This window comes from Ruditapes philippinarum, unplaced genomic scaffold, assembly GCF_026571515.1.
Source record: "Ruditapes philippinarum isolate M1 unplaced genomic scaffold, ASM2657151v2 ctg635_1_1_1_1, whole genome shotgun sequence".
In the NCBI taxonomy this organism is placed as follows: Eukaryota; Metazoa; Mollusca; class Bivalvia; order Venerida; family Veneridae; genus Ruditapes; species Ruditapes philippinarum.
Window position 1 is genome coordinate 97,601 of NW_026852468.1, and position 20,153 is coordinate 117,753.

The 20,153-nt window shown below is 31.3% G+C and overlaps 1 protein-coding gene across 1 annotated transcript in view; it reads left to right on the forward strand.

Moving 5' to 3' along the window:
* Window positions 1-18,012, forward strand: part of LOC132713894 (hypoxia-inducible factor 1-alpha-like) — a 53,556-nt gene extending 35,544 nt beyond the window's left edge. Inside the window, 7 exon segments of the mRNA XM_060696601.1 lie at window positions 6,173-6,274; window positions 7,573-7,706; window positions 9,348-9,455; window positions 10,093-10,208; window positions 10,695-10,945; window positions 11,744-11,829; window positions 12,561-18,012. Coding sequence (XP_060552584.1) covers window positions 6,173-6,274; window positions 7,573-7,706; window positions 9,348-9,455; window positions 10,093-10,208; window positions 10,695-10,945; window positions 11,744-11,829; window positions 12,561-12,722 — 959 coding nt within the window. The 3' untranslated portion in view covers window positions 12,723-18,012.
* Window positions 18,013-20,153: the final 2,141 nt, after the last annotated feature.

The following is a 20,153-nucleotide window of genomic DNA, read 5'->3' on the forward strand; positions in this document are numbered from 1 at the left end:
CATTTTTGCTGGGGTTTACATATTGTGACGGCAGAGAAAGGAAAAGCGACAGAAATGTCATATTCAGATGTTCGTTCATTGGTTCATTTTTGCCGGGGTTTCATATTGTGACAACAGGGAACGTGCTTTCATGTTTGACTATGATACAAAACAGAAAGAACACCAAAACACTCGGCAATCTGATTAGTACTCGGGGGCTACGCCCCCTCGTACAAATCAGATAGCCTCGTGTTTCGGTGCTCTTTCTATTACTTATACAATTATACATCTAGCATTTATTTTATCACCTCCGGCAATATAGTTAGCAGCGCGTGACCGGTAAAAAGTTGGCACCCCGCTGGTGTTAATTGGGTCTACTGCATTCATTATCGATTTTTACACCTTATATAAACACTGTTGGAAGTAAAAAATAATCGCCAGATTTTGTAGCCAAAATGCTAAAATAATCGCCAATCTTATAAAATAATCGCAAATGGCGACTATGGCGACCGACAGCGTGAGCCCTGAATTGGCATAATGGACTTGCTTAGTTTTGAATTTTGAATAGTTCATTTGTAATTAAAGGGATACAGGATGAGATTCTTAAAATTTGCAAGCCAACAGTGTCGAGCCTGGTTAGACTGCACGAATTTACAGGCTAGCCTAGCTCTATACTTGTGACATGGGTCTGTAATCATGACAGCATGTTCTCAAAATAATGATAAAAAATATAGTTTTCTTACCAAGCTTGAAAAAATAACTTTTTCATGAGAAGGTAAAAAAGTTATTAATATAATTTTTTTCTGATCAACTGGTGAGGCAAAAGTTTTATGTTTTCCTGCTTGTTGGTCTGCAAATAATAATTTAGTATGAGCTCTTTATAAGCCTAAAATATTTGTTTTATTAAGTTCTTACTCTTACTAATGGAAGGGTGTAACCTTATTTTGTATGTGGTATGTAAATGTGGTAATATAATGATATCTGATAGGACATACAAGCCGCGCCATGACAAAACCAACAAAATAGGTTTGCGACAAGCATTGATCCAGACCATCCTTCACATCTGCGCAAACTGAATAAGATCCATGCTGTTCGCTTAAGAACTGTTTTACAAGTAGAGAAACTGATAAGCAGCATGGATCCTGATTAGACCTGCGCTGGTCTGGATCCATGCTGGTTGCAAACACATTAGGTTCGTTTTGTCATGGCGCGGCTCATATTATCTTTTAACCTTGTGTTTCCTTGAGATTAATCTGAAAATGTTACAGTATTTGAAGTTTATTTTATAAAAAAAAACAATATGGTTACCATGCCTTATATCATAAATGGACATCTTTCATTCTTAAAAACAAAACTACAAAAAAGCCTCCAAAGATGTGAAAGTATACCAAATGAATAGTGATAATGCACTTTGTTCAGACTACATGAAAGTGCTGCTGCACTGGTGACATGGATAGAACCTGTTGTGGTTAGCAAGATAAGGGTTAAATAATTATAGTCATTAACTCTTACCACTTCAGTATTCATTCTGAATAAGTGCTTAACAATATTTCAAATTGAAACTATAAAAACCAAAGTATACTTGTACTGTAATAATTTGACTAGTTGGTCTGCTACTTAATATGAGCCGTGTCATAACAAAACCAACATAATGGGTTTCCAACCAGCATGGATCCAGACAAGCCTGCGCATCTGCGCAGTCTGATCAGGATCCATGCTGTTTGCTTACCAACCCTATTACAAGTAGAGAAACAAATAGCGAACAGCATGGATCCTGATCAGACTGCCCGGATGCACAGGCTGGTCTGGATTCATGCTGGTCGCAAACCCATTATGTTGATTTTGTCGTGACGCAGATCATAAAGATTTCCTAGATCTGCTATTTAATATGTTTCTTAGAGCTCATGCAAAGTTAAACTTGTTAACACTTACTCCATGATTAAAAAGTTCACAAAAATCACAAAGTGAACGCTTGTGAACTTATCTGTCTGAAACTGTTTGGTTATTACAATTCTAACTTATAATATCATTCTTTATGAAAGTAAAGTCTCAAATGTTAAAAGTTACTTATGTAAGTCATACATGTATCATAAAGTATGCAAAACAAAGACAAGAAATATATTTTGTCCATGGTTTAATGTTTTTGGTTTAGAATTCAAGAACATTTGTTACCTCAGTTGTAATCATTGTTTCATGTTACAAGTTTAATTTACATACACTAATAGCAATACAATATACACATGGTGCAAAAACATGTGTTTAAACTGAATTCACAAATTCGTTGACAGAAAACTTTATAATTTTATTATTGAAAGGTCTTATACTTCATACCAAGAAATTTTCACCTTGAAGATATTATATTTATTACATAACAGAAAAATAGAGGAAAATATTATTAATCTATTTATAGCCACAGTTTATGTATGGTATAAATTGGGAACATATTTTAAGTGTTTTTAAATAACTTGATGTTTGATCTTGACCTGTTTTACAGTAAGTTTTTATCTGGCTCTATTTTAGGTCACTATTCAAGGTCTTGTAACCAGGTCTTAAACAACAATTATTTCCTCACTGATAAATGATTAATACATGTATATATTAGGTTCACACAATTTTTTTCAAAGATTTTTAGTTATACAGTGTCTTGTGGGTTAGGGCAAAAAATAGGAAATGACAGAAATCAGTGTACTCAATATATTTACAATTACTGTGTAGTCATTTGTAACCACTGCCACCAGCCCTTTTAGTGTTTGAGATTTGAAGTTTAGTTTCCCTGGTAAAATTCCAGCTAAATTCCTACACACTGTGAGTTTGACATATCTCCAGCTACTTTGGTGCCTAAACGCAACCATCCATTGACCTAGTTAAAATATATTGACATGCCAAAGCCTGATTCTGAGATATTTTCGTTCTGGTTCAGAGTCTCGCTTGTAGAGGTGAGATATTGCCCAGACACGAAAATAGCACAATATCTCATTGTACAATTAGTTGGACTACCATTGACCCAACAGTGTGCTCATTTCTCCATATTGCAGTCCCCTGTACAGCCATGAGGTGGTGTTTATGTGCTGTGGGGGTCGGGGATGATGTATTGGTGTTTACTACATTTAAATGTTGCACAGGACCTTTACGAATCAATCACACTTAAAACATTCAACATTTGCGCCATAACTTACAATTTCTTCAATAATTTCTTTTAAATAATGTTCGAGTGTTTTTGCCTACTTTTGTTATTGCCCTTTGTCAAGTGTGCTGGAATGTGATTCAATGTTTTGGCAATGTCTGTATGTATGTCTATCTGTCTGTATGTCTATTTGTCTGTGCATCCATCTGTATGTCTGTCAGTGTTTCAGTACTAGCTGCTCTTCAAAAACTTAGTGGTTAACCGTTTGGTGGGGCAATGAATGTGAAAGTATAATCATAATATCTGATCTTTTATCAAACTTCATTCCGATTAAGGAAATATTAGAATAGTCGAGTACTAGGTTAACGCCCATTATTATTGTAGTATTATTTACAGTGTACTTCTTAATAGACAATTACTGTAATTACCCTCACTTAGGTATCTAATTACCCTAACTTAGGTATCTACACTAAATGTGCATAATGTCCTTGTATTGGTGACAAGGGTATTAACAACAATATTGTCATGAAAGATATAAAAAGAAACCCAATCAAAACTAATTATGTTAGTGGTGTAAGAATTAATCAAAAGGAATCTTCTAAAGGTTTTTTACATTTTCTTTTCATGGATCAACAGCATATGCTCAAAATTTTAGATAATTTGTTCATTCTGTTTTTTCCAGAGTTATACCGTAGGTTATAGTTTTTATTGCACAAAATGACCCAAACATGGACTGTTGCAAAGCTTTTAATTAAAATTGGTCTAAATATTGCAAAAAAGAAAAAAAAAATAAATTCTGATTATTTTCTCTTTATTATCATTTGCATATACATTTGAGCCGCATCACGACAAAACCAACATAGTGCGTTTGCGACCAGCATGGATCCAGACCAGCCTGCGCATCCGTGCAGTCTGATCAGGATCCATGCTGTTCGCTATCAGTTTCTCTACTTGTAAAATTGTTGGTAAACAAACAGCATGGATCCTGATCAGACTGCACGGATGCGCAGGCTGGTCTGGATCCATGCTGGTCACAAACCCATTATGTTGGTTTTGTCATGGCACGGCTCATTTGAATTTCCAATTTAAGTGCACCAGTAGATTCACTTAAAACTTGAAATATCACAAACTTTACAAAATTTTGTGCTGAATGATATATTGACAAATGGAAATATACTGTAACATCTCTGATTGAATAACCTGTATAGTATCCGTGTACTAAAACAAAAGAAAATAGTAAATTGGAGATACCCTAATATCTGACTTACCCTAATATCTGACTTTTATGTAAAAAACATCAAACATTTACAATAAATTGTTAAATTCATTTTATTGATGACAAGAGTAAGAAAAGCAAAATAACTTGTAACGATTACTGTAAACTATGTAATAAAAAATTGTTTACATTTTAAATCTTTCTTCCTTCTTTGTTGTCCAATTATTTTCATAGTTTGTCAAATTGACGTTCACATGACGTATAGATAAACATATTGTCACATTCTTAATTTTGTTTGGTTAAAAAGACAAAAAAAGCTACAAAAATTTGTAAACGTGCACTTTAGTGTGACGATTGCAATTTTTAGTAAAGTGCAGTATTTATTTCCTGTACACAATGCGCACTAAGTACGCATTTTTTGTGTAAAATGATACTTATATCCATTTGTAATTTCAACAATTATTGAAATAATGACATGTTTTCAAATATGCATTATACAATTCAGTTGTAGTAAAATGATATTTTAACTGTTTTACATGTAGCAATCTAATATTATAATGGGTTCTCTAGCTTTGAATTAAGGAATGTCCATTGTTGCTGTTTTAGATGTTTTTTATATCAAAATACTAAATATTTATCAACCAGAGGCTTGTCAGAGCGCACAGTGACTAGTAATAGACTAACTAATATTAAAAAAAAAAGTAATAAATTTTTTTTTGCACACATGTAATAAAAAGACCATTGTTATTTGTGCGTGCTTGCGTTCTTTAAGGTATATACAACATATACAACAAAGTATACAAAGTGTTTTTGATAAGTAGTAGGAAACATGTGCATGTTTAACGTAGTATCAGCTTTGTTGATTAATGTATGTATGTAAATAACTTTTAACAAGCTGGTTGTGTGTAATATACTTGTGTTGCTTTGAAACTCAAACATTTTTTTGTAAAATCTTACCCTTAACCTACTAAGCAGTAACTGATCCTACCCTAGCAAACAATGCAGAACAAGATGAGCTGGTACAGATGGCACAGATGTGGGGTCTGATCATGGTCTGCACTGTTAGTTATTCAGTCTGAAATTTTCCCCAAAAAAATGATGAATGGTTTTGTCCAGATTGAAAGATGGATGAGTCCATTCGGCATATTTAGTGGGGATAAGGTTTAAAGATGTGAAGTAGCTAATGGTATTGAATCTGTTGTGTTTGCTGCTTTATTATTTGTCTTACATGTACATTGTATATTTGTCTTATATTTGTGATGATATAAAGGCTAGCTATTTATTATAGCCGCTGTTGTACTTTATAAAAAAAATTAATGATCTTTTGTGGATTACATTAACTGCTTATGACAAAACAGATGTATGTGTCTTGTAAAATCATTAAAGACAAGTTTCAAGAAAAAACACACAACATTCTTGATGTTAATATAGCATGTCGTTTTTGCGTCTTCAAATTTAAATATTTATTCAATGCATTTTGTATTTGTTTCCTTTTAATTTGGAAGAAAAGAAAATACCTGGCATGGAAGATATACTTTGATATTAGTGATAGTGAAGGTCTGCTATTGATATTTTTAGATAATATATGATTTGAAATAAAATGTAAATACCAATAAATATGTACATGTACTAGTATGTCCTTGAGTAACATATTGTGAATGAGTAATTAATCGAGAATCTTCTTCCTTTGGTTATTTTTATATGAAAAAATGTAATAATTTTTTGATAATCCTTAAATGTTATTATAAGAGGATAAATTTAAGGTATATTTAAAATATCAATAAAATACTAATATCAGATTTAATGACTTTATATGACAATAACTATAATTGTGTTGTGTATTCTATATTTAGCTCTGGATGGTTCTGACAGGCCTAATCTCTCGCACCTGGCTCCACGTGACAGTGACGTATGCATACCACTTACCATACCTTTATTTGAAGATGTGAAAAAAGGTAAATCATTTATCTAATCTTGTCATGTTAGTGTTTATATCCTGTTAGATCCTGTGCTCACCGTCTTCTGACTTTATGTCCTATATTCATTTTTATTATCTTTAGCAATCTTATGCCCTTGTGGCTGAGTTGTGGCCAAGTGGTCAAAGTTGCTGAATTCAAATCACTTGCCCATTGCTGCTGTGGGTTTAGATTATTGTAAGGGATCATGGGGATTCTTTCATGTGAGGAAGATACATGTATTAAGATTGTTTACAGAAAGTTCATGGTTCTATCAATGTGCTCAAGTCTGAAATGATTCACTGATGTTTTCCACCACCAGAACAACTTTTTATTTACCATTTAACGCAACAAAACAAACAAAATACAGTAATTTTGAGTTATATGTATACCAAAGTCAATAATTTATGCCCCTACTTAAAAAGTGGAAGCAATCTGTGTTGGGGTTGGTCTATACATCCATCCATTCATGCATATAATTGGGTTTGGCTGTGGGAACAATAGCTATAAATAAATATTCTTCGATTCCTTCTTTTCCATGAGAGTATTATGCCGCTAATATGGTGATATATGGCTAAAAAGCATTGTGGGATAACCACTGTAAACCCATTTGATGTAATGTTTGTCCCCACATACATCCTGTTATTTTTTCGAGATGAATAATCAGGTGTAAGTTGTGGTTTTCATAATTTTTGTAAGCTGTTAATGACATTGCTCTTGGCCAATATATAATCCCTATTGATTTTGAGGTCATATGGTCAAAGGTCAAGGTCATAGTGACCCTGTGTTTTAAATCATATGCTTAGGTTTGTTAAACTGGCCAATAGCATGAAGATGCTATCTTTTAACTTTGAGGTCATTGGGTCAAAGGTCAAGATTTCAATGGCACAAAATCTTCATCCAATCAATAAGTTTAGAAGAAATATTAAAACTATAGTGAATGTTTCTTAGTAGGCACATTGCACATGGTTAGTAGATGATCTCTATTGCATATTCTAGTGTCAAATTATAATTATGTTGTTTTCTCAAGTGAAACAAATTATATGAGCCGCGTCACAACATAACCAACAGTGCGTTTGCAACCAGCATGGATCCAGACCAGCCTGCGCATCCGTGCAGTCTGATCAGGATACATGCTGTTCGCTATCAGTTTCTCTTCTTGTTATAGGGTTTGTAAGCGAAAAGCATGGATCCTGATCAGACTACGTGGATGCGCAGGCTGGTCTGGATCCATGCTGGTTGCAAACCCATTATGTTGGTTTTGTCGTGACACGGCTCATATGTGTTGTATTCTCCAGTGGAAGACTTCAGTCAGATAAGCCTGTATGATGATGTTCCGAGGAAAAAAGACAGATTTGTGTCAAGATTTGAGGACCAAGTGGGAAATCCTCGCCTTGTCAGCCCAGCTAGATCCACACCTGATGGAACATTGGTAAGTGAATACATATTTTATATTGAGCTGCCTCAAATATATGCTTAAAATAGATGCATTTAGCTGTTAACCCTTTATTTGCTGAATTTGTAAAATAGACTAGTCCATGCTTCAATTTAAGAACTTTCTATTATCAATTTTGGGGACATCAAGATGAAAAAAAAGTTTTATGCCGTAAGCTAACAGCTAGAGCCTGATCAGAGTGGACAGATGTGCAGACCTGCCTGGCTATATACTTGTAGCAAAAGCTAATCAGTTTCAGTTTCAGCAGGCTAATGGTTAACATGTATATTATTAGTTATAAAGATTGTTGAAAGGTTATATGGCGCTATATAAAGGGTTGTTTGTAAATACCCGAGCCGCCATGCAAGGGTTACATCGCAAACAACTGCTTATATTCGGCCATATAACCTGTCAGGAATATTTATAACAAATTTATAATGCTGCAAACTTCCTTTTTTAACGAAAAAAGTGAGATTTCTTTATAAATTGACAGCAGCGGGTGTATATAAAACTATATAAAGTTTAAGAGCTCATTTAGGCAGGTTACATGTAGTAAAGTATTGCATGTTTTACCCATACACTAGTCTGTGTAAATGGTTACAAAGGACTTTCAGAAACCCTCAGAATGAAATTCATGGTAATATATATTTAGAATCATCAGTATTGACCAGTTGTTCAAAATATAAATGAAGGGTAATTTCCTTAATGAATCTGCAGTTATCAAAGATAAATAGTCATATTAACAGATCCTTGTATCATAGTTTGGAGACCTTTCTATTGAAAATGTGTCAGAGTTAAAATGTATACTAAGACATGCACAGTGCATTACCTGGAGTGAGGGTATTAGTTACCAACACTCCAATTACTGCACTGTCTGTCAGGCATCTTGTTTATTGGCTACATTTTTTCTGGGGTTTACATTTTACGATGACAGGGATGGGGATAAAGATAGAAAAGTCATATTCAGATGCTCCAACATTGGTTCATTTATTCTTGGGCTCCATATTCTGATGACAAGGGAAGTGTTTTTATTTTGCCTATGATACAAAAGAGAAAGAACATAAAAGAGATAGTTCATACTTTTGTAATACAGAAAAAGTAATTTTCAAAAAAGGAAAAGAAATAAAAAATGTAAATCTGGATACCGTTTCACTAACATACTTACGCAAATTCTTGACTTACCCAAATTTTTTTCAATGTGCTAGGAAATAAATTCAAACATACTCACATGTTTTTAAATCTTATATATTCAATCTTTCATTTGCTCAAAACTTAATTAACATAAAATATAAAAACAAATACTTGCTATGGACATAAAAAGATCAATGGAAATTTTTGCGTTAAGTTTAAGAATTTGCGTAAGTATGTTAGTGAAACGGTACCCAGGTTCTGAAGCTAGTTTTCTTGTGGTAGAACAAGTTATTTTGGACTTTTTATGGTTTCATATTTTGAAACATGCCAAGCCTATATGTGATTGTCATTTTATTAACATACAAGTGTGACTTATTATCAGTTAGTTCCTAATCTTTACAAGTTTGGTGAAAGTGAGAGATGTTTACTAATTGTTTACCCTTTTTGTTGTTCTTTACAAACTAGAATATATTTATTGTTGTTCTTTTTTTGTTTTTGTTTTTCAAGAGCCCTGCAGAGAGCCCAGCCAATTACTTAACAACAATCAATCCACAAGATATCAGCGCCATGGATGAACTCTTTACAACACTTGACCCCAGCATGGAGAATGGCCAGGTCTGTAATATTCAAATAATAGAAAATAATAACAAAAACACAAGTAGCGAATTATAAAAGCACAAGTAGCGAATATATAATTAATGCTGGTCTATTTTTTTGACATTTTATTTTATTGGGCATTATAACAGGAAACAAAGGGCTATAAAGACACATGTATTAAACACCACTAGAAAATACTTCAGTCCACATGCATGTACACTTTGTACAGTCTTTTCAGAGTAATATTTCATATTTAATTACATGATTTCTTTTGGATTTAGGAAAATATACTTGAAGTTATAACTATAAAATGTGTATTAAGGATAAAAAGTCATCCAAAAAGTTACATACAGAGTATAACCAATCCTTTGTAGAGATATTATTATTGGGGAAAAATATTCTTGTTAATAAATGAAGTCTGACTTCCTATTTAACAACTTTTGATTATTTAAGAGTAGTAAACAGTCCTCTAGTCCCTATTAACCTTTTCCTGTCCAGTACTTTGAATATATAATGACAGTGTACAAGATAATGGTCAAGAATTTACAAGACCTTTCATGCTCCTGTCTTTCATGAACTTTAGAAAATGCTAAGGAAGCATCTTTTTTACTTTATTTTATTGACATAATTATCATTTCAGTATTTTATATTACAGGAGATAGACTTTACTCTGAGAGCACCATTTATCCCAATGACTTCTGATGAAGACTACATATTAAGTCAGCCTTCAACTGACAGCCTTCTCAATATGGGAGCTGACTTTAACCCAGGGTAAGACCTGATCACAACTTCTTGACCCTTCCAATCAAACTTCGGATAATAATAATAATAATAGTAAAAATGTATTAATACATTATCAGATGCTGTATTTTAAATTTTTTTGTCTAATCTATGCTACAAACTTTTAACATGTAAAAGTCTACATGACTTTATTTCAAGATAAAACAGTCAAACATACATTTTATATTTGAAATTGTATTCTGAATGGGGTTAAACCATAAAATTATGTTAACAAACTGTATAATTACTTTGAATGACCATACATATGTAAACATTTTACAGTATATGTTTAAGTGGGGTAAAACCATACATATGTAAACATTTACAGTATTTATGTAGTTTAAGATGTTTGTTATAACAGAATTATAGATATTTTCGCATCTAATTTGCCTGTTAAAGTGTTGTGAAGAAAATTATAAATTAAAAAAAAAATATGTTATATCGAATCAAAATCATTATCCTTACATTTATATTTAGAATCTTCGGCTGTACAGAGAGCGTTTTCCATGAGAGAGATGAACGATATGACGGACCAACTACAGAGAAGAAATCAAAGACAGCTTATGATGTGATTGGAGATAATTTAGTAAAGAAGAGTTTAGAGGGGCCACGTGATCAAATGATGATGAAGATGAAGCGGAGATTGGATCGTAGTAACCTGGAGAAAGGTCCGCCTGTGAAAATGACAAAGTATCAGATACCTGTCAGTATTGGGAACAGCCTACATGGTAACTACATTTTACTAATAGAAAATGTTTGTAGTAGGTAGACTTTGATACTAAAGGCTGCTGACAGAACCACTTGCCCAACCTCTTTATCAGCTTGACTATTGGAAGAATAGGGAGAGCTATTGTACTCATCAAGGTGTGGGCTTAGCCGTCACACTTTTGTTAATTTTTTGCATGCAAGTTTGTATCTCAAAAACTACTGAAGGGAACATATTTATTTGAGAGCATAATAGAAGGTCACTGCCCAAGGCTCAGAATTCTAAGAGAGATTTTGACAGAATTATGGTCGTTCTTTGAACTTATAAAAATTCTACATTATCTAAGGCTCTTGTTTCACTATCATGCACTGAGAATAGTCGAGCACCCTGTCCTGCAGACAGCTTTTGTTTTCGTAAATTCTAGTTCTGCCGAGGGATATAGAATTTTCAATATTGAACAATTATCTAGCTAGCTTCAAGTAAGTTTCGGACTCAACCTGGTTATATTTTGTATCTGAAATTATGCATTAAGGGTACCAGAGGTGTTCCTCTGTCAGGGACAGCTGGGAAATAGCTGTATGAACCTTTCAGTTATAGTTTTGATTATTAAACAGAAAGTTTTGATTATTGAACAGATCAAAAATGTTTTTAATGTATATGTCATTCATATTTTATTTTGAAAGAAATTTTTCAGCTAAAATTTGCTAGAATTTAAGGATTTTAGAAAATCCTGTTCTTTGTTTTTAAATACAGACATTTGCATGATCCCTCTTTCTTAATGTAGAATTTGAACATAGAGATTTTATTTCTGATTTTACAGTAGGAGTTCCTCAAGATAACAGTGTACTGATGAACCTCCTGTTGAAAGGAGAGGATGTTGCTCATGGTTACAGTGTCCGTAAAAAGGTATACATTGTCTTTATTATTTCTTTTTCAGACCAAAGGAAAGTTTCATAATTACATGCTATAAACCGTGCCCAAAAATGTGTCCAAACAATTCTTCACCTTGTTGTACTGATATGTTTTAGCATATGACATATAACTTGATTTAGATTTCTAAACAGATTTTGCAAATATAAGCAAACTGTTTTGTTGTATTATGTTAAAATCACATATAAAGATTCTGTAGCAAAATTGCTTACACACTTCTGATTATAAGATTATATTGAAAAAAAATCCTTGCATATACATACTTAATTTATAATGATTGTTGTTAGAAATTCATTATAGAAACTGCTATTGATTTTCTGACAGGAGTTTCACACTTTCTGTTTTGTAGTATAAACTTGTGAAGAATATCTTCTTATGGGATAGTTTCATCTTTGTTTTGATAAAATTTAGTATTAACCTAAAGGATTGGAGGATATTGGCATTTGGAACTGTTAGAATTTTGGCACTGTTAGAATGAGTAGAAGGCTGTTCACCTATATTTGTAGGATTGGAACTGGTCGAGTGAAAGACTTTTCACCTGTAAGGCTGTTCACCTATATTTGTAGGATAGGAACCAATAGAGTGAAAGACTGTTCACCTGTAAGGCTTTTCACCTGTATTTGTAGGATAGATAAAAAAAAATCAAATTGCCCTGCCTCAAATGTTCTCCATCACTCTATTAAAATATTTTTGATCTTGTATTCTAGGATAATATCATATCAAGGAAAAGGCCAGACACAACGGGGTTTCTTCAGAACCTTCTCACATCAGTGTCTAGCCATGATGTGGATGTGAATGCTCCACCCAACAGTAGCCGCCTTCTTCAGGGCCAAGACATCATGAATGCTCTAAACATGAACAAAAAATAATAACTGTGACAGGAAGTGATGGCATTCAGACAGGAAGTGACATCGTTTAGACAGGAAGTAGAGTAGAAGTGATTTATTTGTACATAAGAATGTTGTATTGCTGTTGACGTTGACACTGTGAAACTTAAACAAAAGAAAAAATGAATATGCCTTATCTAATGAGTCTCATGTAAAGTTAGGAGAACTTTAATTCATCTAGGGATATTGCCATGACATGCGTATTATATAGTGCAGGGAACTTCATGCTAACATCAGGGTCATATTGGTGCAAAATTTCATGAAAACTCAAAATAGTTAAAGCTGTACACAAGAGCTACAAGAATTTTTTGTTTAAGAATACTTGAATTAAAAAAAAAAGAAGAAAATCTTGATGTGAAATGACATTTTTATTATCTGTTGAAGAAATCTTATAAAGTATAAATATTTAATTTTTACACAGTGATATATTTGTATATTAATTTTTTTTTCTATATAGAAAGAGATATTTTTTTTCTTAAAAGTTTAGGTTAAATGAAAGTTTTGCATCAAAATGTCCTCCCAATATATCCTGCAAGTTGTTTATTGTTCATGATATTGTTAAAGTTGTTTTTTTTGTAAGTTAAGTATTTTGATGTATGTTTTAAAACTATGTGATAACATTTTTTGCAATAGTCAGTAAAGTGTGTTTTATTATATTTTTTTTTACATATTTTGCAAATTCATTTGAGAAAGTTCCAAGGTTTGGAAAATAGCTTTAATAAGCATGTTCACTGTTAATGTATTCATACTTTTTGAATTTTGGTAATCTAAATGAAACACCTTTAAAGATTAAAAACTTAATGTCATACGATTGAAAATATTTTTGTAGATACTTTTTGTTATGAGATTTTATATTTAAAACTTTCATATAGAAAAGAAGAGAAAAAATAGATGTTGATGTGTTTTGAAGAATTAAAACTTAAAAAAAAAAATGTTGATAATCCGTTTGTTTACGGAAGATACAAGGCAACTTGTCATGATTTTATATGTCTTACCAACAAATTTACAATTAGAAATTTCGTCTGTGTCTACTGAGTGGACTTTATTTTTAAGACTTACATACATAAAAGTTTAACTGTTATTTGAATCATTAACAGTTATTTTCTTTTAAGCAATTACAATAAAAAACTTCATAGTCTATTGATTCATTAAGCCTGTAAGACCAATTGTTTGATTTACTAGATTTTAGCTAACTGATTTTACTTTATTGTTTTTTTTTATATGCTTTTATCACCAGCCAAAGAAGGAAAGGGTTATTTCTCTCACTTTAACTAGTAATTTGCCAGCATAATGTACATTCTTAGGGGTTTTCATCTCATTTTCAAAAACCCATTTTATCACAATATGCATTATGTTTTCTAATTTACTTAGAATAGTAACAACTTCATATAATATAGTTAAGAATTATAAGACAATGTATATAAGTTTTCTGCATTAACCTTTTGGTCTGCACTGTCTGCTATTCAGTCAGTACATATTTTGAAATTTTCGCTAAAAATGATAAATGGTTTTGTCCAGATTGAAAGATGGGTGATTCCATTTGAGATAATAAGGAGGGTAAATGTTAATGAATGTTTCTCAGATGTTCTTTGACTGTTACAGTTCAGTAAAAAATGTTACAAATTCAGAAGTAAAGTGATAAATTGTAGAAAAACTACAACTGTACTATGTTGAAATTTTATTTTACTGCATTGTAACTTTATTTTATAAATTTTCAATATTTGCTGTGTATAATTTTTTCTCATTACAAGTAGTCTTACATTATAGACTCGTCTCAGCTTTATACTCAAACAAAAAATGTATAAATTAAAAAAAAAAAAAAAAAAAGAAGAAAATTTTAAAAAAAAAAAAAAAAAAAAAAAATTAAAAAAAAAAGAAAAAAATTATATAAAAAAAATTGTTAAAAAAAAGAGTAAATTGACCAGAAATTGCATACATGTGAAAATAAATTGTATGGTATTAAGGAGACAATGTAATATTTCACATATTCATTCTGTAAGCATACACATATTTTAGCCACATACATGTATATCTTCACGCTGAGATCAGATGTATGTATATATATATGTCATATGTATGCAAAAAAAAAAATATTTAGATACAGGTAGATTACAAGTTAGATTTATTGCACACAAGTTTTGTTGTACTGGAGATCTTATACTATTGCACATATATGTAGTGTGTATTTTGTTTGCTCTTCAATATTTTGATTTGTATTTTCAAATTTTTATGTCATTACTCCCTGCAATATTTTCATGTATCATGATTTTGTTGTGTTTGTTTTATTTTTCATTTGTACAAATTTCATATCAACATCAAGCCTATGAGTGGACAAAGGAAGCAACTTTTTTTTTGTTTTATTCTTTTTTCTTGTACAGCCTATTGGATATGCTCTAAAATAATTTGAGGGAATTAATTATTGTTTTCTGGAATAAATTTACAGGTATTTGCTTAAGAGATAGAGATCTGCACTGAATTGAACAGTGAAAGAATGAAATAATATGGAGCTTCAATTAACTGTGTTAAAGTCATTGTAGTTTCATTTGCAAAAGCATGTGGAACTGTTTTATACTTACACTTTTGATTTCTTGTAAGAAACCTAACTAGATAGTTTAGGGAAATAATGGTGGTTCAGCTTGCTTGCCGGCTAATGCCTGAAATAATGAAAGAATTAGCACCTGAGATCTTCCTCCAAAATAACTGGATGTGCCATTTCACTTGTTGGTAATATTAAATATCCAACAAATGTAAATTTACTGTTTATCCCTACCATAATTAAAAACATACCTTTCCTACTTCAAATTCAGAAAAGTTAATTAGTGGTTTATGGAATATCAATCAAAGTATATGTAATTTGTATATGTAATTTAAATGAGCAGTCACCAGTATTAAAGCTTGACCTTTGACCTCACAATTGTGGCAAAGGCAAGTCACTGTGGCTGTAAGCATTGATATAAGAAAAAATCAAATCAAAATGCACAAGGTAGATCTGCATTTAAATGATGTAGATCTAACTCTGATTCTATTTTGATTAATTATTTTCAAATGTTTCTGTATTGTATTTGTATTATTTGCTATTAAATTATTTTCATCAATTCTGTACTGGTAACCGTGGTTTCAAGACTAAAGAAACGTCTTGAAAAACATTTCTTTTGTCAAGATTTTTCTGTCAAGATTGACAGAGAAGTCACTGGACTTGTATATTGTTTGATACAAATGTACACTGTCACAAAATAAGTATAGTTGAAGTTACATTTATTTGTAGAAAGACCTTACATTTAAAAAGTTCCCAGATCTTCATTTTTTTTGGAACAATCATAGTATTTAAAGGCATTGCTTTTCTAGGATACCAAGGACTTGATATTTTCTGTTTTTCAATATTATTATTATTAAACTATCTGAATTATGATTTCTCAGAAAGTAGGAAACATGTGGTTATGTTTCTTAATTGCAAGTATATTTTTTGCAGGTAAACTGTTTTATTTTTGTTGCCATAGATACTTTGTGAACATCCATTTATTAAATTTATAAATTGAAGTAAAATAATTTTCAATAGTTGTATGTATGTTTAAAAGTTGAAAATTTAAATTTAAACCTGAGGTATATAGATAAAGACTGTAAGTCAGTCACAAGGATTAGACTTGGTGTTTTTAAGGTATTAATTTTTTTTAACAATAACATACATTGTTTTATACAAAATAATTATTGATTAGTGTTTTCAAAGAGCATGAAGTTGCTGGTTTGTTGTTGTCCTTCCATTACACCGGACACTTAAGGAATGGACGTGCTCTGCTTTGAATTTGGATCAGTCCACTTGAAGTTTAAGGGTATTTCAAAATCAAAATTTGATCTACTAACAGAGTAGAGTCTGGTCAGACAGGTATGGCTCTATACTGGAGGAAAAGGTTCATCACTTTTCTGGTAAAGCGGGATGAAAGCTAACATTTCCCATAGCCCTTCAATTATTGACAAATTTATTTAATATTTGGTGTGTTGATATCTTTCTTTGACCTCTCCCCTTGTAATTTGGTGATGATCAAAGTTGGGTGAAGTTCAAGGTCACATTTGAGTGAAGGTTATTGTTGGATGGAGGTTAAGGTCACAGTTTGGTGAAGGTCAAGGTCATGGAGGGTAAAGATAGATTTTCTTTTTATTCCTCATAGTAAAACCATGTCTTTAGCTTTGTGAATATAGCATCAGGGAGGTTCTATTTTTATCACAAATATTCTTGTTCCTCATATACATTTGATATTTTTCAATATACGCTAAACATATTTTACTTAAGGTTTATATGAGATCTAAGTAAAAATAATTGATAATTGAGGATATGAATTTGATGCTTAATACATCTTTAATATGTTAGTATTTGTTACATTAATAATTTTGTAAACATTCGCGATGATCTCTTTATCTGTATACATATACAGTCGGTTTATTTGTTGTTTCAGGAAACAGAGATTTCCAGGAAAGTCACGTACACAACAGTAAAAAACATCTTGTTTTGTTATTTAATACTTTATGAAGTACATGTATGTACAGTTGTACGAATAAATATATCATTTAGATTTTCATGTATGTACCTACTATGAGTTATAAGACAGGATTGGTTCTGTTTGTTAAATGAAATGTTGTTGGAGGAAATGATGATAATTTGTACGGTCGTTCAATAACGTACATGTAATCATATCTGTAAATGAAATTAGCAAGATTGCCTCGCAGTTGGTCTTTTCTGAAAATTTGGTCGAAGTCTTTGTTACATGTAGAATCAAAGAATATCAAAATATAAGTACTTTAAAAGTCAATAGTTTATCTGTAGAAAGAAACAAGAAAAAACATATTAAAGTATCATTGATTGAATATTTTTTTAAATCATCGAGTATTTATAAAATCAGGCTTAGTACTGGTCAGCAGTGAATTCTGGTTTTATTTGGAGTTTTGTTTCTTGTCTCCGACTCACAAAAAAAACTAATAATTGGAAGGATTTTTTTCAGTTTTGTTTCATTTTTTTTACAAATGCAATTTTATATTCATTGATAAGAAAATTTTGAAAAAGCAGAAGTCCCCAAAAAAGTTGAAGAAAAAAATAGGGGGCATGAAACAGAACTAAATCTCTTTTGGGCATCTCTATATATTTTTTTTGTGCTGAAATTGAAGTGAGACTGTACTAAATATACATGTATTTTTTATTGTTGAATTTTCAGTGATTGTATCACCTGTACTATGAAAATATGGTATTGTGTCTTGGAAAAAAAAAGAAGTAAAAAAGAAAGAATTTGTTGTTATTTTGTTCCCAAAACTTGTACTAAGATGTGAAAGAAAGATTTTTTTAAAAAAGAAACGAACATCTGATGTTTGCTAGAATATTTCTGGATGTCAGTGTGAATCTTGACTGGCCTCTACACCTTCAGATTGGTGCTAGTTTTTACGAAAATTTGGATTGTCAAGTATATAAAAAGTAGCACATGCGAAAACTTAAGTTCTAAAAGCTAGTCTATGGCACTTCCTATTCACAGTACTAAATATTATTGTTGAAGTATGCAAAAAGTTTTTACTCCAGGAGTAATTTGGTAGAAATGCGGAGCTCAAAATCAACCAGATGTTATAAAAAATAGTGCATGGTGACATGTATTTTAAAAAGTACCTCTCTTCAAGGCACAGTATGCATTAGAAACTTAAATCTTAACATCTTTAGAAAGGGCAACCATGAATTTTATAAAGTTAAAATAATGGTTTTAGAGAATGTTAGATGCTTGTTACCTGAAGAAAAAAAATTGGGATAAATGTTGAATAATTTGTCATAAAAAAAGCAAAATGTAAACAAAGGACATGTAGTATTTTGACTTCCATACAAAGTACTTATTTACTATAACTGTACTTATTGCCAAAAAGCAAAAGCTGATCTCCAGATAGTTACAGTAATTAGTTATGGTAATTGGCCAATGAGTAACTTACAGATTCTTTAAAAGTACACCAAAATTAAAAAGCTTTTGAGAAATAAAAAATAAAAGCATTTCTGAGGCATAATGGGCCTTTAAAGTGGATTGGTCTACAATGGGTATATTTTCCATAAGTATTCCAAACATTAATATTGTTGCACAATCCTCCTTATATTTATATAAACATTGATGTACTGCACTCGTATTTCAAATTATTTTAAATTTAGTATTTTTCTAACAATTTGTTATAATAAAAGAGACCACAGAGCTGTAATACAAGTGTATGAAGAGACTTACTGTATAAACTTATTTTCCAGATATTCACTGTTGCATCTTGAAATTTAAAGATAGTACATATACATGTATGTATGACTATCATAGTTTAAATCAAATAATTATACAAAGACAATAACATTTACGTCATTTTTTCTCAATAAGAACATCTCCAGATAAGCATGGTGTCGGCAGGGACTATGAAATAGTAACACACTGTGGTCTTCTTTCACAAGCAAAACAGAAAAGTGGCTTTATAACCAAAACAACCAGTATGAATTAGAAAGCAATGTGAATTGTTCTATTTAATAAAAGGTCTGTAATACAATAAATAATTATGCTGAACAGTAATTTAGTATCAAGACATAACAACCAACCACGAAAGAATTGTATATAGATGTTGTTGGCAAGTGTGAGATACTGAAGTATTTGATTTCAATATAAGATCTACATATTATTATAAAGCAGATTATAAATTGTTCTAGATAATGTTCATCATACATTACTTAGAACCTATTCAACAATTTTATAAGAATATCCAAAATATACATTTCTATTGTTTATATCCATATTTGAAATACCTAAGAAGAAAAAATGTGCCCATTGTAGACCAATCCACTTTAACCTGCTTTAAAGTAACTGTAGTTTCTTTGTTATTTGAAAGAGCATAATGTCATACAAAGCAATGACAAGTCTATAATTATTGTCACCCGACATTATTTATGTTGAACTACATCTTGATGTAGAAATTATCAACTTTTAATAAGCACATTAATAAATATTAAACAATATAACTATAATTCATCTTTTCATAACCAAGAAATATGAATAAAATAATCATCTGAACATTTGTATTATTGGAAATATTTTGGTCAAAACTAAAATCTCGCAAATACAAATGTAATATCAGAAAAAAACCCTCAACAAATTCAAAAATCAGCCATCTTCCTGTTGTACACATGCATCACTACATTATATTTGTTCAGCCATCTTTGTGTTGTACACATGCATCACTACATTATATTTGTTCAGCCATCTTTGTGTTGTACACATGCATCACTACATTATATTTGTTCAGCCATCTTGGTGTTGTACACATGCGTCACTACATTATATTTGTTCAGCCATCTTGGTGTTGTACACATGCGTCACTACATTATATTTGTTCAGCCATCTTGGTGTTGTACACATGCGTCACTACATT